The 22872-nt window shown below is 48.5% G+C and overlaps 1 protein-coding gene across 3 annotated transcripts in view; it reads left to right on the top strand.

Moving 5' to 3' along the window:
• SFSWAP (splicing factor SWAP) overlaps nt 1–22872 on the top strand; it is an 88287-nt gene that overhangs the window by 54062 nt on the left and 11353 nt on the right. For 2 of the 3 annotated variants that reach the window (XM_003937090.3, XM_010347619.3), the window contains 4 exons: nt 3024–3254; nt 4350–4540; nt 13752–14017; nt 21912–22037. In XM_003937090.3, the coding sequence (XP_003937139.1) occupies nt 3024–3254; nt 4350–4540; nt 13752–14017; nt 21912–22037 (814 nt within the window). The remainder of the gene's footprint in view (nt 1–3023; nt 3255–4349; nt 4541–13751; nt 14018–21911; nt 22038–22872) is intronic. The other variant, XM_074402010.1, reaches the window with a different exon arrangement.

The raw sequence follows: 22872 nt of genomic DNA, 5'->3' as shown, positions 1-22872 counted from the left end.
CCTGCGGGCCACGTGTCACAGGCCAATCTGTGTAGTGTGTACCTGCGGGCCGTGTGTCATAGTCCACTCTGTGTAGTGTGTTGGCTGCGGGCCGTGTGTCATAGGCCACTCTGTGTAGTGTGGTGTCTGCGGGCCACGTGTCATAGGCCACTCTGTGTAGTGTGCACCTGCAGGCCACATGTCATAGGCCACTTTGTGTAGTGTGTACCTGCAGGCTCTGTGTCATAGGCCACTCTGTGTAGTGTGGTGTCTGTGGGCCACGTGTCATAGGCCACTCTGTGTACTGTGCACCTGCGGGCCACGTGTCATAGGCCACTCTGTAGTGTATAGTCTGCGGGCCATGTGTCATAGGCTACTCTGTGTAGTCGATAGCTGTGCTTATTGGCTTTGAGTTTGATGTGAATAGATACTAGCTTTAAAATGTCTACTTGAGAGGTCAGGGCGGGTGGATCACCTGAGGTCAGGAGTTCGAGACCAGCCTGGCCAACATTACAAAACCCCATCTCTACGAAAAATACAAAAAAATTGCTGGGCATGGTGGCAGGTGCCAGTAATCCCAGCTCCTCAGGAGGCTAAGATAGGAGAATCACTTGAACTCGGGAGGCAGAGGTTGCAGTGAGCTGAGATTGCGCCACTGTACTCCAGCCTGGGTGACGAGCGAGACTCTGTCTCAAAAAAAAAAAATTCTCCTTGAAGCTGGCACGGCAGTTCATGCTTATAATCCCAGCACTTCAGGAGGCTCCGGCAGGAGGATCACTTGAGGCCAGGAGGTCAAGGCTGCAGTAAGCCATGATTGCACCTCTGCACTGCAGCCTGGGCAGCACAGTGGGACCCTGTCTCAAAAAGAATAGATAGAATAAAATGTCGGATGAAATAAGCATTGCTAGGAAGTGTTCCAGAAGCTTTCATCTATATATTACTCTTATTTGTTGATCGCATATTTTTCTAATTTGGGGAGATGGTTTGGGAATACTGTTTTAAAATTGTTTTGTGATATATTTTAGTCTAGCCCATTGTTAGTTTTGGTTTTTTGTTTCATTTTGTTTTTTAGTTTTGTTTTTTGACACGGAGTCTCACTCTGTTACCCAGGTTGGAGTGCAGTGGCGTGATTTTGGCTCACTACAACCTCTGCCTCCCAGGTTCAAGCGATTTTCCTGCCTCAGCCTCCCAAGTAGCTGGGACTACAAACACACACCATCAAGCCCGCTAATTTTTGTATTTTTAGTAGCAATGCGGTTTCACCATGTTGGCCAGGCCAGTCTTGAACTCCTGACCTCAGGTGATCCCATCCACCTCAGCCTCCCAAAGTGCTGGGATTATAGGCGTGAGTCACCACACTTGACCAGTTTTTTTTTTTTTTTTCTTATGGAAAATTTCAAACATGTACAAAAACAGTATCACATAATGACTGCTCACACCCGACACATGTGCTCATCATGTGGCTTCAGCTGCCGGCCCTGGTGATAGGACTACCTCAGGTGTCTCCGACACTTTATTAAATGCCACTTGCCGAATATTCTGAAGTCAGTCCCCATCGTTGTAACACTTTTTCCATGAATACTTCAGTGTATATCTCTAAAAGTAAAGACTTTTTAAAACATAACCACAATAAAATGGTTAATAATGCCTATCCTTACAAAGCACATTTTCAGTTCCTTGAGTGTTTTTTTAGGGGGGTTGTTATGAATGTAAATACACGCTGCACAAGCAGGGGTAGCACTGCACAGATAATACCAGGCTCATTTTGCCACTGCTTGGTTTTGCCTTATGAAATACTGCGCTGCGGCCTTGGCATCTGGTATATGCCCGGTCACTCCAGGCGGTCGTTGGTGAAAAGTGGTGACATTGCAGAGGGTCTGGGCTTCACATACTTAACCGTCTGCTTCACATCACACGTGGGTTTGGAGCTGTAAAAGGCTAAAGCAGGAGGGCCTCCTCCGGGGCCAGCCAGGTGGCTCCCCTGTGTTCCGGCCGCAGCCTCACACACACAATGTGCAGCCCTTCTAGAGCCTGCCTTGTTTACCCAGAGCCCACTCCCTCTCAGTCACCTGGTTCGCAGTGCACTTAACGTCCCCTTCCTTGTGGGTCACTTGAATAGTCTTCGTAAATAATAACTAATGTTTTTGAAAATACCGTACCTTATTGCAACCAGTGAGCTCTTGCCAAGAGCCATTTATCACAGCATCTAAAAGAGGAAGGGACTCCATGTTCATTGAGTCCGGGTGGGAGGGCAGGGAAGATGATTTTTTTCTTTGGGGCCTTTGTGTTTCTGTTAAATTTAACTGACTATTCTAGGAGGAGGGATCGCTCCTAAATTTTTGTTACGCTGGGTTTGAAATTTTCTTACAGGTCTGGAAAATGGTCTAACATAATGCCTGTCACAAGTAGGTAAAAATGCTTGCTGAATAAAGGCATGGATTCTGTCATTTTTGCTTTGTAAGAAAAGGTTATTTTATAGAATGGGGAGTTTCCCTGTTTGTAGTGGAGTCACATCATATGCCTTCTGAAGCAATTTCAGATACACGCTGAGCCATGAACATTTTTTTAAAGAAAAATGACAATAATTGACCATTAAAAATTGCAGGTGACTGCCCTGGCATCAGCAAGTGTATAGTCCCCAGTGAGTGCGGTTCCCACAGTGTGGGCTGCCCTGCCACGGGACACGGTTTAGGGGCTCGCCCCAGCCCCACACCGTGCAGTGCACACCTGCACAGGATTGCTCTGATGAATGGGCACCCCCACTGCTCCCTGCCACGGGACACGGTTTAGGGGCTCACCCCAGCCCCACACCGTGCAGTGCACACCTGCACAGGGCCGCTCTGACGGCACAGGCGTCCCTCACTGCCCCTGCCGCAGGACACGGTTTAGGGGCTTGCCGCAGACCCTGCATAAGATTTGGCTCCATGCTAGCTGTCCCCTTCCCACCAGCCAACGCTCAGGGGGTTAGCAGGACCTGCGAAGATTTCCGCTCGGTGCTTCTTGTTACCTAAACATGTATCGTAATTTTCACCTTTCCTCAATAGCTTCATTTGCTCCAATAAGCTTTGCAATCAAGGCCAAAGAAAATGATCTGCTTCCCCTGGAAAAAAATCGTGTTAAGCTAGATGATGACAGTGATGATGATGAAGAAAGCAAAGAAGGCCAAGAAAGTTCTAGTAGTGCTGCAAACACTAACCCAGCAGTTGCCCCACCCTGTGTAGTTGTTGAGGAGAAGAAGCCTCAACTTACCCAGGAGGAGCTAGAAGCAAAGCAAGGTTTGTTGATAGCTTTTAAACTTCTTGAAAGCAAGGAAATACATAAATATAAGATTTATCTGCTAAGCCAAAAATACGGAGACTGCCAGGTAGAATCGGAAGGCTTTGGAAATCAGAACCATTTGGGAGTTGGGTAACGTGTCTGAGATTTTGAAACATTCTCTCTTAGAGCAATGAGCTCTGCTCTTCATTGAGCCTCAAATGCAGTGCCATTGGCAGCTGGTTTTCGGAGAAACTGAGCTGGCCATCTTAACCCTAATATGCCACCGCGGAATGCGTTTATGGAGGCTCACTTTGCGGTTGGCTGGCAGCCCAGGGTGAAAGGCTCAGCCTGTCTTTCCGGCTCAGGAAGCAAACTACGAGATGCCCTTTTATGAGGTTGCCTCCTCGCAGAACCATCGGGCCCTGGAAGGTGGTGCGTACCCAGCTGGTTTTCAGGCTGCAGCTCGTCCTCACGGACCACAGCGTGGCCACCACCCCTGCCCCAGCTCTGCCAGCAGCATGGGGACAGCATATAGTCTTCCTGTCCGACTGCAGAATGAATTATTTTCTGCATTAAAGCACTCAAATCATGGTTGCTGCATTTGTGGTTGTTATCTGTTCTAACTAGTTTTCTGAAATTGCTTTTTCTGTATACACACGTTCAGATCAAGCAACATTTAAAAGAGGCCATTTTTCAACCACAGTACACCTGACCATGAAGAACTTCGCTGTGTCCTCGCTAAGCAGACCTGTGCTCGTGCCTGTGCATCTGAGCCTGTGTAAACTAACCAGCTGTCGGATCATCTGGAATAAAACACTGGCTAGAGTGTGTGTTGCCTGGTGTGAATATGTTGGATATACGTTGAGAGGTGTTCATTAGTCCAGTTTTCATTAGCATAGCATCTCATCAACCTTCGGACTCTGAGAGTATAATGTCCAGAGAAGGGCTCATTATAAGCTGATTCTCTCAAAATTCGATTTGTCCAATGTATGTACCTGTTCAGAAATTTTAACTAACTACGTTGTATGACACTTTTGCAACCTGTGAAAAGTAAGATGAGGTAAAATACAGCTTGCTCTAAACTTCTCTTTTTTCTTTATTGATTCCTTAAGCAAAGCAAAAGCTGGAAGATCGCCTCGCAGCCGCTGCCCGGGAAAAGCTGGCCCAGGCGTCTAAGGAGTCAAAAGAGAAACAGCTTCAAGCAGAACGTAAAAGGAAAGCGGCTTTATTTTTACAGACCCTAAAAAATCCTCTGCCGGAAACAGAAGCTGGGAAAATTGAGGAGAGTGCTTTGAGCATAGAGGTATGTTAAAGAAGTTCTGAGCTGGTATTTGCGGGGCTGCATGGTAGGTAGAAGCAGGTGAGGATGTGCCTCCCTCCAGCTGCCCTAGTGTCTGGCCCGAGTGAGGGATATGAACCTCCAGCTCTTCCCTCCCACGGGGAGTGGCCAGCTTTTGCTTTGTGGCCGCGAGTCTAAGAATTTGACAACAGTTCCCCTGTGAGCGCACTTGTTCGCGTAAGCCCCAAATACTGCCTGCAGCCTCAGACGAGCCTCTGCTTCACAGCTGCCTTTATGGGGCTGGCAGGAGGCTTGGGGAGTGCCTCCCATGTGTCCTGCTGGGGAAACGCAGACACGCTTCACTGGAGCCCCACCTCCGCAGGAGCACCAGGATTGAGCTCACACTTAGGGCAGAAATTCTTTTGCCAAGGTCTGTATCAATAGTAGCAGCACTTTAATAAAGAGAAGAAGGAAAAGGGATTCTCCAGGAGTTGGTGGCTCCTTCCTCTGGTGTGAACGGGGATATGGTCCTACATGGGGGTTATCACGTGGCTGCCTTACAAGTCTCCTGCACCAGAGGCCTCAGACTAGAGACCTTCAGGAGATACTGGCTGTGGTGCCAAGGGGATTGCTCATGTTGGTGCCCAAGACCAGAGGCCTTCAGGAAGCGCTGGTTCCTGCAGCAGGGCAGCAATTAGTCACGTTCAGTGAAAACTCTGCTTTTTTTTAGTCACATCATTTTCGAATCTTTTCAGTTTTATTGTAGAATCTTTACCAGTTTTGTCTCTGAATTTTATTTTGTATTTAAACTATACTTCAAGAATATCTAGGAATTCTTTGGGGAGTTCAGGAGCATTTTGGAGACATAACTCAAAGTAAGAAAAATTAATAGAGTCGGACACATCCTTTTAGGATTAAAGGAGGATTGTCTTTGTGTCGATTAACTATGGCAAAACTGAGCATTGTAGTGGCTGGTCCTGTCGTTGTAGTTGAATTAAAACCTGACTTTATATTTGAACTGTAATATTAGAATCGATTTAGATCTGCAATTAGACGATAGCTTTAAAAATTACGGTTTTTAGCCAGGCGTAGTGGTGCATGCCTATAATGCCAACCACTTGGGAGGCTGCTGCAGAATTGCTTGAACCCAGGAGGCGGAGGTTGCAGCGAGCCTAGATTGCGCCATTGCACTCCAGCCTGAACAACAGAGTGAGACTTCGTCTCAAAAAAAAAAACAGTGGTTTTATGTTATTTTAAGAGCAGCTTAAAAATCATCTTATAAGATTTCAACCTAATCTCTCTCTTTAAAAAAAAAGAACACAGGAATGAAAAACCAAACACCACTTGTTCTCGCTTATAAGTGAGAACTGAACACTGAGTGCACATGCACAGAGAAGGGAACGACAGTCACCAGGGCCTAATGGAGGGTGGAGGGCAGGAGAAGGGGGAGGATGAAGATCAAAAATCTGCCTGTCAGCTTCTCTGCTCACTGCCTGGTGATGAAATAAATAAAAGTTGGAAAGAATAAAAAAAGTAGTAACTCCAGGAGTTTTGCTTTTTGAAAAGTTTCAAACCTTAAAAAAATTGAAAGAATGGTAAGATGACCCCAGTGCCCCAGGCAAGCATGTGCGTGTGCTCACTCATCCGTGTGCTCCACGTGGACCCCCGCCTGCGCACCTTCCCTGAAAGGCGTTTGCAGACGTGGTGACCGCTCTGCCCACTGACACACGTCACCTTCCCTGCAGGCCGAAGCCGCATTGTTCCAGGTGGCCCTAAATGTCCTTTGTAGCTGTTTTTTTCTCATAATACAGAATGAGCTTTTCACTTTAATTATATTGATGTTTCTAAGAGTCCAGGGCCATTATTCAAAACTGATTCTCTGCTTGAAGTCACTTGGCTTATTTTTCTGTGGAAAACAACATTCTGAGCTCAGACTTTTCAAATGATACTGAAGGCTGAATCAGCTTTCTGCTCTTGGGATTGAGTCAAATCCTCTCCCATCTGGCAGGAGGCCTCAGAAGTAATAGCTGATGGACAAGGAGGAGAGAGTTAGATAAGAGAAGCAGAGAAGGTGAGCTTGCATGAGACCCTGTCAAGTCCCCAAGTGCCACCGGTGGGCTCCTGCCTCTTGATTCCTGAGTGTTCAGGCCACTGTCTGTAGCCTCAGCTCCACAGGTCAGTGGCGCCCAGTCCTCTGGGCCATTCAGTGTGCCAGTTCAAGAAGGTGGGAATGCCCAGCAGCCCTCCAGACACCATCTCATAGCCTTTTCATAGCTCCTCAGAGTCGGGGCCACCTCCTGTCTCCTCACTTCTGCCAGTTATGGCAAAAGCAAAAAGAATCTGTGGTCACTCCTCAGCGTGTATGTGTGCGCGCATGCATGTGTGTATGTGTAATGGAGTCTTGCTCTGTTGCCCAGGCTGTAGTGCAGTGGTGCGATCTTGGCTCACTGCAGCCTCCGCCTCCCAGATTCAAGCAATTCTCCTGCCTCAGCCTCCTGAGTAGCTGGGACCGCAGGTGCACGCCACCACGCCCAGCTGATTTTCGTAGTTTTAGTAGAGATGGGGTTTCACCACGTTGGCCAGGCTGGTCTCAATCTCCTGACCTGATCCACCCACCTCGGCCTCCCAGAGTGCCGGGGTTACAGGTGTGAGCCACTGCGCCTGGCTATTCCTCAGCTTCAGTAGGATTTCTTGGCTGGGCACCGTGGCTCATCCCTGTAATCCCAGCACTTTGGGAGGCCAAAGTGGGTGGATTGCCTGAGGTCAGGAGTTCAAGACCAGCCTGGCCAACATGGTGAAATGTCATCTCTACTAAAAATGCAAAAAATTAGCAGGGCATGGTGGCATATGCCTATAATCCCAGCTCCTTGGCAGACTGAGGCAGCAGAATCTCTTGAACCCGGAGTGAGCCGTGATCACGTCACTGGACTCCAGCCTGGGGAACAGAGTGAGACTCCATCTCAAAAAAAAGGATATTCTGCAGCAATAAGGGAATGAAATAAACAGCAACAAAAATGATAATGAGGACTTTTGTGGCCACACAAAAATGCTTCTAATGCAGCACACAAGAGAAGCGCAGTGTAAAATACCTCTACTTCTGTGGCTGCAGCCATGCAAACATGCACGCGGCAAGGAGGCGAGGGAGCTGAAGAGAGGAAGGGACCACCGCAGGGCGGACGGGTCGCCGTCATTTCCTTTGTCATGTTTTGATACTATTTGTGCAGCAGATAAAGGGATTAATTGAAAGGCATTTGCAAGAATACCTTAACCAGTGATACTACATGACTGTGTCTGTATAGTCTAATAAAATTTCCAGTGAAGCTCAGTCACAACTGTAATTTATCACTGACCCAGTTTTTCCCGATCTGCTGTAGTTCCACATCACAGCAACCAGAATTATTTCCTTATAAACACAGGATAGGTTTAGCTTAGGCCTTTATCCTATTACTTTTATACGTACCTTCTCTCACCTCTCCTGTTTGCAAGCAATGGTTTTTGGATCTATGAAACATAGAAATGAGTAATCACTGGGATGCTCTCCCTGGATACAAGTCTGTGTGTGTATATGTGCAGGTTAAGCTGCCAAGACATGCAGCAAAAATGTAATGATCGTAGCAGATGGTGATAAATGTCTTTAATTGCTTCTGAAACAAAAATACTTGTAATTAAGTTGGCAATTGTCATAAATAAGGTTCAAACTTAAAAATATTTTTAGCCTAAAACAGCTTCAGGGGACAGGTTACCCTTGACTTTACTAAGGAAGTATTCTAGCATATACTTTACTCACTGATATTGAGACACTTGACCCAACTTTGTAGTTGTAAAATTCTCAGAGTCCAGGAGGACTTGAAATAAGATCACATTTGGCCACCTCACACCCTGGGCGAGGAAGCCTGTGTGGCCGACAGCGCACTGGCCCCAGGAGGCTCATGGCGTCCCCCACGTCTGTCAGGGCCACGACCAGTTCAGTCTGGCTCTGTGGGGAGAAACCGCAAGCAGGGTGGCATGAGGACACTCCCCCGTACAAGGCCTGGCGTCACACGGCAGGAATTTTATCATCATCTTCAAGTTGGCTGGAAACAGCCATGGTGTAGCTGATGGCCTGAAGGACTCTGGCTTTTCTGTCTTTACATTGCGTTTTATAAAAGTGATGAATCCGGGCCGGACGCAGTGGCTCACGCCTGTAATCCCAGCACTCTGGGAGGCCAAGGCGGGTGGATCACGAGGTCAAGAGATCGAGACCATCCTGGTCAACATGGTGAAACCCTGTCTTTACTAAAAATACAGAAAATTAGCCGGGCATGGTGGCGCGTGCCCGTAATCCCAGCTACTCGGGAGGCTGAGGCAGGAGAATTACCTGAACCCAGGAGGCGGAGGTTGCCGTGAGCGGAGATCGCGCCACTGCACTCCAGCCTGGCGCCTGGCGACAAACTAAAACTCTTGTCTCAAAAAAAAAAAAAAAAAAAAAAGCGATGTATCTGTATGATAAACATGATTTTTAAAGTTCAAATGCTAGAGAAAGATATAAAACAGAAAGGAAAGGTGCTCTCCTTCTTGTTATTTTTTTTTTTTTTAATTCCTGTGGAAATGGCAATTTTTAAAATTCCTCTGAATTCTCTCCCTTATGTATATTTTGGGTTTTTAACATGAAGGTTACCATTTTACCTTTTTTAACTGTACAGCTTATGCTGGCATCAAATATATTTGCACTGTGCAACCATTACCGAAATGTTTATCTTCCAGCACCAAAACTCTACAGCCTTTAAAGAGTACCTCCCGCCCTCCCCGCCCGCCAGCCCTGGCACCACCTGCTTTCAGTCTCTGTGACCTGGACTCGGGGCGGTGCGTGAGTCGGATTCTGCAGGGTCTGTGCTTCTGTGCCGGATGTCTTCACCTAGCACAGTGTCCTCTGGGTCTGGCCACTCAGTAGGCGCCTCGGGCCCCGTTTGATTTTCAGCTGAATGAGATCAGTCACGTGCATCCACCCCCTTTGTTTCCTGTGTATCCCTGAGGGAAACAAATGTGATTCATGTGTGTAGAGATGGAAAACCTCCCAATTACGGGATCACACCCTACGTCTTCTGACATCTTGCCTTTTTCAGTTATAGTAGAGATCCTTCTGTTGTCAGTGCTTACGGTGGTGTTTGGTGTGTTACAGGCACTCGGTAGATATTTACTGGCTGAACGGCTGTAAGTATTTTACCTGTAAATCCCCCCACCACGTGTGCCCCTCCTCTGCTGTGGGGCGTGTGAGCTGCGACTCGGGTCTTTTGTGAACAGTGCCACTTTGACCTGATCCGTGTCCTGTGTCTTGTGGACTCCAGCGAGTGCACCCATGGGGGAAATTCTCACCGTGGAATTGCTTTTTTTATTTGAGATACTGGCAGATTGACCTCTGAAGGGATCGTAGCAGTCTCACTTGCTCCTGCTTCTGCATGCCCCTGTCGGCTTCGGTGGGAAAACAGCTTTAACTTTGGTATTCAGTGGTAGGTGATACTGAGTCACTTGGCTTCCGTTTCTCAGCGTTGTCTGCAGCCTTTGAGCTGGCTTTCCCTTACGGGGCCCGTGTTTCTTCTGGTTACCTTTCTCTACCTGGCCTCATGCTAGCTGCTTGTCGTCAGTGTCACGAGCGTTGTTTCCCCTGGTGCGCTTTTGACCACCACACCTGGAATTTATTTCAGTTTGAGGAGCACGTCGCTACATGCGACACATTCAGTAAGTCATACGTCTGCCCCGGTGACTCAAGAGCCTTCTTGAACGTGCTCAGTTCCCGTTTGTACTCGGTCTTTCTGCATCCATGTCTGTGTTCAGCCCCGTCGATCGTTAAGAGAGGTGATTTTTCATATTCAGCACTGTGGCGAGTGATGTCCTAAACTGTGCCTCTTGGCATGGGAAGATACTGGCAGTACTCGAGATTTTCCACTGGTTTATAAAATGTATAAACGCATATGCAAAAATAGTGCATATAAACCTGCATATCAGACGTGAGAGTTTCCTTGACCCCTTCTCAGGACTCGCACAGGGGGTGGCCCATTACTCGGACACCACTCAATCCCTTGTCGAGGGGAGCACACGAGCGGCCGGATGTGGGAACCCGAGCAAAGGAGTGCTGGAGCCGGCGGTCGCTCCTCCCTTGTGGGAGCAGGCTTGCACGGGCCTCAAAGCAGCATCCAAGCGTGTTACAGTGCTCTGTAGCTCTGCCATCCCGGAAGGGGTGTCTGTGACAAGCCCCAGAAGGCATGTCACAATCAGTGCTGAATGTCAGCTCAGTGGGGGGTCAGGGTGGCAGTCTTTACGTCCTACCCTGTTGGTACCTGAGTGCTTGTCCGGCGTCCGGGAAGAATCAGGCATTCGTTAGGATAAAGGCAAAAAAAAATGATAAAGTTCAGAGGCACAAATCATTAAGTTGGCAGTGAAAATACGAATAGAAACTCAGCCGCTGAGCTGCCCCGCGTGCTCCTGCCTCTGACTGTGCCTCAGATGGCGCCTCACACGTGTGCTGTCATCTTTCACGGTCACTTGCCAGGGACCGGCTTTTCCATCTCCCTCTGTTTTAATGCAGCATGTTGTCAGTCACACACCAAATTAGTGCGGTGATTTTGTGAGCATGGAAAGAGTAAACAAGGGGAGTCCTTCACCAGAAAATGACAGCAGTGACGCATCTCTCTTCCTTCTTGCCACAGAAAAGACGCCCTACTCCGGGTGGAGTGTGTGTCTCGGCCCTCCCTCTCATGATCTTTCTCTGTGTTTTCCTGGGGAACTCCTGGGCCTTGTTTCTGAAAGGACCAGCTCCGACATCCCCGAACACTCACAGGTGCCTGCGCTGAGGTTCCCAGTGGCGTTTTTCCTCCCCGGGGCCAGCTTGCTTTCTGCACAGCGTGTCCTTCTGACTTAGAGTCTGTGGATATTGGGATTTTTTTAGTGCCTCTGCTGGTTTCTCTGCTGCCTGCCCAGAGCTCGCCCCCGTGGCTGTGCTCAGCTCACAGACCTATCTTCTTGGCTCTTTGCAGAATGGAAGCCTCTCCCTTTCGGTGCGTGTGGGAGAGGCCATAGCTAGAATGCTGAACCTCTGCAGTTGTAAAGCTTACTACCTTTTATTTATTGTATTTTTAACTTAAAAGGATCATTTAGCATTGCTTATGGGCAAATCTTGACTAATGCCAGAGTGGGATGCATGTTCTTAGATACAGAGCTTGGTTTCTCATCCAATGTTTATATGTCAGAATTATGTTGGCAGGCTGGGCATGGTGGCTCATTCCTGTCATCCCATCTACCTGGGAGTCAGAGGCGGGAGAATCACTTGAACCGAGGAGGCTGAGGTTGTGGCGGAGATCAGGCCATTGCACTCCAGCCTGAGCAACAAGGGTGAAACTACCTTAAAAAAAAAAAAAAAAAGAAAAGAAAGAATTATGTTAGCAATAAAATATTTTAGCTGGGCTCAGTGGTTCACACTTGTAATCTCTACGTTTTGGGAGGCTGAGGTACGCAGATCACTTGAGGCCAGGAGTTTGAGACCAGCCTGGCCAACGTAGCAAAACCCTTTATCTGCTCAAAGTACAAAAAAATCAGCTGGGCATGGTGGCACATGCCTGTAATCACAGCTACTCAGGAGGCTGAGGCACAGAAATCACTTGAGGCCAGGAGGCTGAGGTTGCAGTGAGCTGAGATCACATCACTGCACCCCACCCCAAGTGACAGAGCAAGACATCAAAACAAAACAAAAAATGCGGGTTTTTTTGTTGTTTTTTTTTTGAGACGGAGTTTCACTCTTGTCACCCAGGCTGGAGTGCAATGGCGCGATCTCGGCTCACTGCAACCTCCACCTCCTGGGTTCAGGCAATTCTCCTGCCTCAGCCTCCTGAGTAGCTGGGATTACAGGCTTGAGCCACCGCACCCAGCCCAAAAAATGTTTTAAACGTTTACCCTGAAAAATATTGTTAGGCTTGCAGAATTTTAAATGAGAAAGGCCTTTTCGATAAGAACTGTCCCACAGTAAAACAGATTTTTTTTTTAACCAAAATGTCCCTGGAGATAATTTAGGCAGAGGCTTAAAGATGAACTTGGCCGTCGGATCCCATCAGAGGAGGAATTCACCCCCCACCCCCCGGCCTCAGCACGCCCACAGTAGGGGGGCATGAGAGGGCACTGTGAAGGGAAACAGGAGGCTGAGCAGAGGGCTGAGGAATCACGGTGCCATCCTAAAGCACCCAGCTCCAGTGGACTCTCATCTTAAATTGCAGCCTGCCCCGGTAGGGCGCCCCTGAATTGCTTTTTCTCTCCGCCAATGTAAGAAGCACAGGTGTAGAAGAATTATTTCCACGGTGTTTCCCTTAGCCAGTGGGCCTTGCCACAGCCGACCTCAGGGGAGGAAGGAAGGAAGGGAATCCCCTCTGCAGTTTCCCTTTCACAGATGCCATCCTGCGCACACTGTTCCCCGGGCTGGGCTGGAGCTCTCTCCCCGGGGAGCAGCTGGGGAAGCTGAGGCATGCAGATCACTTGAGGCCGGGAGTTTGAGACCAGCCTGGCCAACATAGCACATTTGTTGCTAGCCTGAATTTCTTCGAGACACTAAATGATTAATTACAGATTTTTCACGGTGTCTTCGAGATGTGAAGTGTCTAGTGGCTATAGCTTAAAATTCACTCAAAGTGAATTGAGGAGTGACCTTTCTAGGGAAAGAGGAGGTGCAGCAGGTGGTGGCTGCAGCCTGCACTTTTGAAGGGCGCTGTCTCCCATACGCCTGTGGTAAAAATGTGTCCGTGCATTTAGGATTCATGTGCTCTTCTGTATGTATGTGACACTCAGATGGAGAGCTTTTCAAACATCTAGGGAAACACCCTTTAGTTTAGACCTTCTTTAAAAATTGTTGTCAGAGTAGTACAGATTCATTTAACAACCTAATATGGGAGGTTGAAGAATCTCTCCTCTGATAGTCCAACATAGCATCTCTAAGACTGTGCTCTTCTTTTTGGCTCTGCAGACCAGAACCCGGGGGCTGGGAAGGGAGTGCTGCCTGTGGAAAGGCATGGGGACCAGAGAGTCCACTCTCTCCTTTTGCATCCTGCAAGGTGGCAAGGAGGTCACTCTGGATGGCCACAGGAGGAGACAAGTCTTTCTGAGGGATGGCTGCTATGTTTGTTGGTGTGAGGGGCCCGAAGTTGAAATTTTATAAATAGACATCCTTTTAAATACCCTGTTTTCCCTGTTAATACCCAGATTTTCCTTCTATTCTCAGGAATCCAGCACTACACCCTGCCCTCTACTGACTGGAGGCAGACCTCTGCCTCCTTTAGAAGTTAAACCACCCGATAGGCCTTCGAGCAAAAGCAGAGATCCACCGAGAGAGGAAGAGAAAGAAAAGAAAAAGAAAAAGCACAAAAAAAGATCTCGAACGAGATCGCGTTCTCCCAAGTACCACTCGTCATCCAAGTCCAGGTCTAGGTCGCACTCGAAAGCGAAGCATTCTCTTCCCAGTGCCTATCGGACGGTGCGGCGCTCCAGGTAGGTGGCCAGGCAGCACCTCTGGTGCCCTTGTGACCCGTGTCCTTCACCGGATGCTCAGTAGCACCAGGTGGAAAGTTGAAAATCAGCACTGCTTGTATTACACAGACCCACGTGTGCACGTGCACGCGTCTGTGTGCGCTGCCAGGCCAAGTAAGATCTTTTTAAGGTTGTGTTTGTTTTGTTCCTGTTCCTAGAGTTTTATTCTTGTTGCCCAGGCTGGAGTGCAGTCGTAGGATCTTGGCTCAGTGAAACCTCCGCCTCCCAGGTTCAAGCAGTTCTCCTGCCTCAGCCTTCTGAGCAGCTAGGATCACAGGCGCCCACCACCACACCCAGCTAATATTTGTACTTTTAGTAGAGGCGGCTTTCACCACGTTGCCCAGGATGGTCACGAACTCCTGACCTCAGGGGATCCGCCTGCCTTGGCCTCTCAACCTCCCAGAGTGCTGAAATTACAGGCGTGAGCCACCACCATGCCTGGCCTCTACTTAACTTTTCAGAGCCCATCACCTACTGCCAGGTTTTTAAAAATTGATTTATTTACATTGTAACAGGTGCTGGAAGCAAGCGGAGCACATTTGCTGATTGTGTGAAACCGAGGGTGGTGGGCTGGAGAGTCTTTTGTTTTATTTGTACAAGTGAAGTTTCCCATGCTAATTTCTTCTAAAATGTCTGGGTTTGGATTCTCTGCAGAGCGTGTGTGTGCAGTGTGCAGAGTGTGGCGCTGGTGAGCATGTGTGCAGTGTGTGTGGAGTGGGGCGCCAATGAGTGAGCATGTGTGCAGAGTGTGTGTACAGAGTGAGTGTGCAGAGTGCGGCACTGGTGAGTGAGCGTGTGTGTGGAGTGCGGTGCCAGTGAGTGAGCATGTGTGCAATCTGCAGAGTGCAGCCCCAGTGATCGTATGTGCAGAGTGTGTGCAGCGTGTGGCACCAGTGAGCGTGTGTGCAGAGTGAGCGTGTGCAGAGTGAGCGTGTGCAGTGTGTGTGGAGTGCGGCGCCAATGAGTGAGCATGTGTGCAGTGTGTGTACAAAGTGAGTGTGCAGAGTGCAGCACCAGTGAGTGAGCGTCTGTGCGGAGTGCGGTGCCAATGAGTGAGCATGTGTGCAGTATGTAGAGTGTGGCCCCAACGAGCGTGTGTGCAGTGTGTGCAAGTGTGATACCAGTGAGCGTGTGTGCAGTGAGCGTGTGTGCAGAGCGTGTGTGATGTGTGCAGAGTGAGCGTGTGGAGTGTGGCGCCCGTGTGTGTGCAGTGTGTGTGCAGAGTGAGTGTGTGCGGAGCACGGCACCAGTGAGTGAGCATGTGTGCAGTGTGTGTGGAGTGTGGTGCCAGTGTGTGTGCAGAGTGAGTGTGTGTGCAGAGTGTGTGTGCAGAGTGAGTGTGGCACCCGTGAGTGTGTGTGCAGTGAGTGTGTGTGCAGAGTGAGTGTGGCACCCGTGAGTGTGTGTGCAGAGTGTGTGTGCAGAGTGTGCGGAGCATGGAACCAGTGAGTGAGCATATGTGCAGTGTGTGCAGAGTGAGCGTGTGCAGTGTGTGGAGTGTGGTGCCAGTGTGTGTGCAGTGTGTGCAGAGTGAGTGTGTGTGCAGAGTGAGTGTGGCACCCGTGTGTGTGCAGTGTGTGCAGAGTGAGTGTGGCACCCGTGAGTGTGCAGAGTGTGTGTGCAGAGTGTGTGCGGAGCATGGAACCAGTGAGTGAGCATGTGTGCAGTGTGTGCAGAGTGAGCGTGTGCAGTGTGTGGAGTGTGGTGCCAGTGTGTGTGCAGTGTGTGCAGAGTGAGTGTGTGTGCAGAGTGTGTGTGCAGAGTGAGTGTGGCACCCGTGTGTGTGCAGTGTGTGCAGAGTGAGTGTGCAGAGTGAGTGTGGCACCCGTGAGAGTGTGTGCAGAGTGTGTGTGCAGAGTGAGTGTGGCCCCGTGAGTGTGTGGGCAGTGTGTGCAGAGTGAGTGTGTGTGCAGAGTGTGGCACCCGTGAGTGTGTGTGCAGTGTGTGCAGAGCGCAGCCCCGGTGCAGTGTCTCCTCCCCTGCCTCCCTCTGAGGTCACTATTAAACCAAAGGCCTTCTTGATGAGTCCGTTTTTCAGAAAGGCGGTTAACATCTCTGGCAGCAGAAATTAAAAACATGAAAACATTTCAGAGTCTTAGAATACTTCCTGGTGAGAACAAGTGTTGGGAAACAAAGCAGCGTCCGGCCTCAGGAGGTCGCACCGCGCACCGCACTTTCAGGGCCCCGTCAGGTTTGTCACTGAGCGTTGGCTGGCTCTCCTCTCCTCAGATCCTCTAGTGCAGCTCTGACTGTGCTCATCTAGTTTTTCTTCTAGAATCCATATTAGCTCTTAGGTTTTCATAGGAAAAATACACATGCCTGGGCCCTTTATGGGCTTTTTTAAGTATAATTTTACACATTTGCCTTTCTGAATATATCCTGAAAACAATATGCTTTGCGTGTGGGGGCGTGGGGGGCAGAGTTTCTGCTCTTGTTGCCCAGGCTGGAGTGCAGTGGTGTGATCCTGGCTCACTGCAACCTCTGCCTCCCGGGTTCAAGCGACTCTCCTGCCTCAGCGTCAGCTAATTTTGTGGGGTTTCACCACGTTGGCCAGGCTGGTCTCCAACTCCTGACCTCAGGTGATCCACCCGTCTTGGCCTCCCAAAGTGATGGGATTACAGGCATGAGCCACCACGCCCGGTCTGCTTTCCTCATTTTTACCCTGGCCAACACTTGAGATTTGGCAAGCGTTTATACTCACTTTTCTCTACAGTAAAATCGGTTTTGAATCCATGATAAATCAGTTTGATCCTTCACTGTGCATTTCTGTGTTTTAAACGTTTCATTACTTCTTACCATTAAACACACATAGACACAGAAGCCCTTGCCATTTTCTAATCCAGTGAACAATTTAGCTAACATATCTTCAATTTTTAAAGGCTCCCAGGAACTGGTATTATTATATCAAAGCTTTTTAAAACTTTCTCATTTGAAGCCAGGCACAATGGCCCACACTTGTAATCCCAGTGCTTTGGGACACCGAGATGAGAGGATTATTTTGAGGCCAGGAGTTCAAGACTAGCTTTGGCAACATAGTGAAACCCTATATCTACAGAATAGATATAGATATAGATATAGATATAGATATAGATTTTTTTTTTTTTTTTACAAAATATTTTTTTAAATTAGCCAGGTGTGTCAGTGCATACTTCGAACTCCTGAGCACATACAGAGTCTGAGGCAGGAGGATTGATCAGTGCAGTGAGCCCTGATCACACCACTGTGCTCCATCCCGGGTGACAGCAAAGCCCTGCCTCTAAATGCAATCAAATGAAGATTAAAATTTTAAATTTCCTTTTTGAAAATGTTTCTTATGACATTACATAGCTGATGATAGGCATAAAGAAGCCCTCCTAGGAACTATAGTCAGTAAAATTCTTCCCAATTTTCCTTTTCTATAGGCTCAAACAAAATGTATAATTCCTTCCTAAATCCCAAGCCTTGGGGACCGATCATTGTAAGGCTGTTCACGGTGTTTCTTTAGTATAAGAAAGTAGCTCAGCTTTACTGTGGGGAGTTTTTGTGAACACAGCCTGATACTTCAGGTTCTGTCCATTTGTTTGTAAGGAAAGGTGATGTTGTGGCTGTCAGCTTTTCCCAGATCATTACTCAGAACTGAAAGTCTTCACTAACACTTGGATTCTGTTGCCTAGTCTATAGTAGAAAAAGTCATTGTACATGTTATTGGAATGATTGATTTTAGAATAGGTTTATTCAGTGCTGACAAGTCCAAGAAGCAAAATCCTACTCATTAGTTTGTGACTTTCAGTTAAAAGAAAAAATTAACGTGAAAATTATCTGAGCATGGTTTCTACTGTGATGGTAGGCTACCAATTTTAATTCGACCTACATTTAAAATATTTTACAACACAGTAAAATGTTTTCAGAACACTCGAATTTTTCATTAATCTCAGTGGCTGAGAAGATAGTTAATTGTAAATAACTGATTAAAAAGCATTTGATTTTGCAACTTACTCAAAATGTGAAGGCAAAGTCCAACTTTATTGTAAAATAAAAAGAATATTATCAAACAAAGTCTTCCAGGTGTGGGATTGTCTAGCAAGTTCTGCCGTGGGTGCTGGCCCCTGGCAGTAGTTCCCCTCCACAGGGCCAAGGGCATAGCTGGGTGCAGAGGCCACTGGTGCCGTGGGCTCCAGAGCCCAAGGACGTCAGCTCAACAAGCTAGTGAAGCCCCAGCTGCTTGGGAGGCAGAGGCAGGAGGGTCCCTTGAGTGCAGGAGCTGCAATCTAGCCTAATCAACATATTCTCTACAAAAAAATAATGATAGGCTGGTGGTTTCTTACCATGACCTTTTTTGTGGAATTCTGCCTCAGCTCTTCTGGGAACAGGGAATGCATGTTTTATTGAGTAGGATTGCATTTTTCTAAATCGGCTGCAAATACACTTCCTCCATCCAAGCTCTGCCAACAGTAATCATTTCCAGGAATCCAAGCGGCTCTAAAATACAAGTTATAAATGGGAGGGTATGGTGGTCTCCTCAGTAATATAAATTATTGGAGTATAAAAGATAACTAAATTTTCACCCAAATATTGAAAGTACTAATGCTTTTGTCAGCAGATAGAATAAACTGTTAAGAAATGCAGCCTCCAAACATATTTAAAAAAAAAAAATGCAGCCTCCACTCGGAATGGATTGGACGTGTCACCTGGACCTGAACAGACCTGATCGGTCATTTTTGATGACTGCTGCCCGCCCATGGTGGAATACGCAGTTGTTAGTATTTCTGATTGTGGCAGGATGCTACCTGGGATGCATCTTGTTTTATATACTAAACTACAAAAGTTCTATGTGAAATATGGAAAGTTGAGACTAGAATGCCTTCTTACAGCGCAGTGAACACGGATATCATGTCATACTGTTCCTGTGAAGTCCCATTGATTCAATATGGCCAAGTTACAGGTGACTCTGGATCTCCAGTGGTAAATTAGTCATGGGAAAAATCTTTAGTTTTGGAAAATCACTGTGTCACTTCTCAGAAAGGATACTGATTATGACAAGGTAGTAGTTAGAGTCTTTTAACTCAACGTTGAGGCCAGGCACAGTGGCTCACGCCTATAATCCCAGCACTTTGGGCGGCCGAGGCCAGTGGATCACCTGAGGTCAGGAGTTAAGACTAGTCTGGCCAACATGGTGAAACCCCATCTCTCCTAAAAATAGAAAAATCAGCCAGGCATGGTGGCATGTGTAATCCCAGCTACTTGGGAGGCTGAGTCAGAAGAATTGCTTGAACCCAGGAAGCAGAGGTTGCAGTGAGCTGAGATCACGCCACTACACTCCCGCCTGGGCAACAGAGCAAGACTCTGTCTCAAAAATAAATAAATTAATTAAATAAATAAAGCAAAAGACTTGTATTGGCTTGTTTTCTATTTTTATTTGTATTTTTATGTCGCATCTGGTTCTTTATCTTAAGGGAAGGAGGAAGTGCTCATGCAGTTCATTTACTACCGAAAAGTAAATTTTAATAAGTATCAGCTTGAAACTAAGTTTGTTTTTTAAACTTTTGCTAAGATGCTCTCTTGTGTTCATTTAGGTATCTAAATGCATCTTCATAGTTACCTTGGACTTGTGGGAGTTCTAGATGATAAAAATCTATTTCTTTGTAGAAATTAGTCTCTACGTACTTGGGGTTGGTGGGGGAGACTGGGGGTGTGGAAGACGTTTCTCAGGAGTCTTGTTTAGCATTCAGAAGGGACGCTGGGATTCTGCTTTAAGTTGAAAGTTGAGACTCCTCATTGTCCTTTTTTCCCGTGACATCAGTGGAGGCGATGACTCGTCTCCTAATCCTGCTCCTTAAAGGGGAAAACAGATGTTTGCAGTTCCCTGAGCGGTAGTGTTGGTCGCTGAGGTGAGGACCACCGTTCCATCCCTTGCAAAGTGAATCAAAGTGAATCGTAGCCAAACACAGATGAGACCAGAGGGTGTCTGCACTGAGCGGTACGGGAAGGAGGAGGAGCTGCAGCAGCTGTCACCGGGCTCCGGACGCAGGAGGAATTGCACCTGAAGTCGGATCCACAGTTTAAACTTGAGAAAAACTCGGCCTCAGGAGCCTGCTGGTGGCTCAGCTGTGCCAGAGGCAGACCTTTGCTGCTGAGTCCTCTGCGCAGATGACTCCGTGACTGAAAGGCCGGGCTGGGGAGGTGAATGGAGGAAGTGGAGTCCATGAAATGGTTAAATGCTGGAGAAAGAGGCTGTTTATAGATGTGACCACTGTCATTCAGATAAGATTTCTAGAGTTTCATCATTGAGGAAGGTCTCATTATGTCTTTATTTGAAAGCAAACCATTATGCTTTTTTAGGAAAAAAAACTATGATTCACATTATGCTTGAAAGTGTCTAACGCAGACCACCTCATCTTTAAGAAGGCCTCTGGTCACATGATACGGATTATTTGCTTATAGAATGGAATTCTTGTTTTCTCGCACTGTGTTGTGGTATCAATATGAGAAGCTTAATTAACAGAATAAAAAGCATTAAAGCTTCTTTAACTCAAGTAAAACTTAAAGAATTGTCTAATTGGCATGTAGCCCCTAATTCTGAGATGGGCATTTTCCCCAGGTAACATGAAAATCTGCTGGCAATAGCCACTTCCCTTTAAAGAAGCCCATAACTAATAGCCGCTACAAAATCTATTGTATTTCAAAGTCACAAATTTTCAGGCCTTAAAAACTGATGTTTTTCCTGATGACTGAGTTTGCTGTAGAATTCTAAGCCCGAGCAAGCATTCCCTAGCTGCTGTCGCTTCTGTAGCTTTGATTAAGCAGAGCTTGTTTTAGAGTTGTGGTAGCGCCCCGCCCACTGCCTTTTATTCTGCACGTGCCTCCATGTCACAGAGCCACAGCCTCCCCAGGGACGTGTGCGGAGCCCTGTCAGAGCAGCGCATCCCGTGACAGTGGCAGCCAAGCCAGGAAGTTACCAAGCGGCCTCACTGCCGCCAGATCTGTCTCTGCGCGCTCTTCTGAGCCAAACTCATGGCTCAGGGGCCTCCACTAAGGAACGTCACCCCTGAAGGGGCGCAGGCTTCGGTCTTCGTGGCCATATGTGTGCATTATGTCACCACAGGAGAGGGATGTGTCCTTTCTGGGCACGTGAGGAGGAGAAATCAGTGTTAATGGGTGGCTTTGCATCGGTGAAATCTCATAAACTTAAGTTAGCTGAAACTGTCGTGAGACTGGCATTTCTGAGTTGGATTGAAGGTGTCAGGCTTCGTGCCAGGGCCCCACAGCCTGTTCCTGATGACCCGTGCTGAGAGGCCGTAAGATCAGTGTGAACTAGAGAAATTTCCAGCTAGGCCTCAAGCTTCATGACCGTTCAGTCTCTCATTGCCGCTGTTCAGCCAGGTAGACAGGACTCACTGGAATTTGACTGCCTTTTCTTACCTAATGTAGGTAGAGACATCGATGAGCTGAAGTTTATAGGGAGATAAATGGGCCAGGGCAGGAGGAAGGAAGAGAAACGAGCCTGAGGTGGTCATAAATCGCGCAACCGGCCATGGCTCGTGGAGAATTGGTTGCCAGTGACCATTTGAAGCAGCAGCACGTAGCTCCAGCCTCAAGTCAGCTGTGTATTGGTTAAAAGTTGATCCTTGGTGTGATAAGTGTGTGGAACGGGAGGGACCATCTCTGCCTCTAAAGTGGGAGTCGGGGTTCCAGTTGTCGGTAGAGTAGCGAAGCTTGGCAGGGGTTCTCTGAAGCCTCGGGGTCTGCACAAGCACCACCCTTCGGAGCACCCTGCGGGCTCTGCAGACGGGGCTCAGTCTCTGCCGGGGCAGCAGGAAGTGGTTCCCATCCCGCCAGCCGGGCTGCAGAGCTGAACGCTGCGTCCTCTTCTGTCCAGGTCCCGCTCCCGGTCCCCTCGGAGGAGAGCCCACTCCCCTGAGAGGCGGAGGGAAGAGAGGAGTGTGCCCACTGCCTACCGCGTGAGCAGCAGCCCCGGAGCCAGCAGGAAGCGGACCCGCTCCAGGTAGGCCACTGGGCATGCGTGCCGGTGCCAGATGCAGGCCAGGGTTCCCTGGGCGGAAGGGGCGTCTGAAGGTCCGGTGTGTGTGTGTGAGCAGAGCTGTGGATGACCAGAGGGAGGTGCCGAGTCCCCCCAACTCCCCATGGCATTGTGTCACTGTTGACACTTGATCACGCTGAGCTCCTGTGCCTGGTGGACAGGGTCACACCTGCATGCCCACAGGGGCTCTGCACGGCCTGGCTTCTGTCCCTCATTCCACTGCTCCAGTACCTCGGCTGGGTCCACACACAGCTGCTGCCCCTCTACCTGCTGGCAGAGAGGACGAGAAGGCACAAACAGAAGGAGAACGCAACCTTCTGGTCCTGACGCCTCCTGGTCTCAAGGACGGTCACTGTGGTTGCCTGTGTGCTGTGTGACTGTGACCATGGCCCAGGCTAGAGCTCCCAGGAGAGGCCACAGAGTCCTGTTGGGGCCTACAGGGCAGGGAACATCCATCCCTTACCTCTCGACCACTAGGAGAACCTGTTTTTGTTGGAGAGGGGAGGGAGGGAGGCCGGCATTCACGTTTATCCAGTGGAAGCCCCAGCGTGGTACCTGGCAGGGCCTGTGACGGTGCAGGGTACCGCAGGCTCACCTCTCACTTCAGGAAATACATCCACCATCCGCCCTCTCGGCCCCGCCCATCTCATGAGCGCCACCTCCGGTTCTCACCCACTGATGTCCCCCCAGTGCCTGGTGTGGGGCAGCTGTGTGTTTCCACTCTCCAAGCGCGGGGAGCTCTCGTTTTGTGTTTCCATATGGAGTTCATGCGGCCTCCTGGCTGTGTGGGTGGACAGTG

This window comes from Saimiri boliviensis, chromosome 7 (assembly GCF_048565385.1).
Source record: "Saimiri boliviensis isolate mSaiBol1 chromosome 7, mSaiBol1.pri, whole genome shotgun sequence".
Lineage (NCBI taxonomy): Eukaryota > Metazoa > Chordata > Mammalia > Primates > Cebidae > Saimiri > Saimiri boliviensis.
The sequence above is the reverse complement of the archived record's forward strand: the minus strand, read 5'-3'. Positions and strand labels throughout refer to the sequence as shown.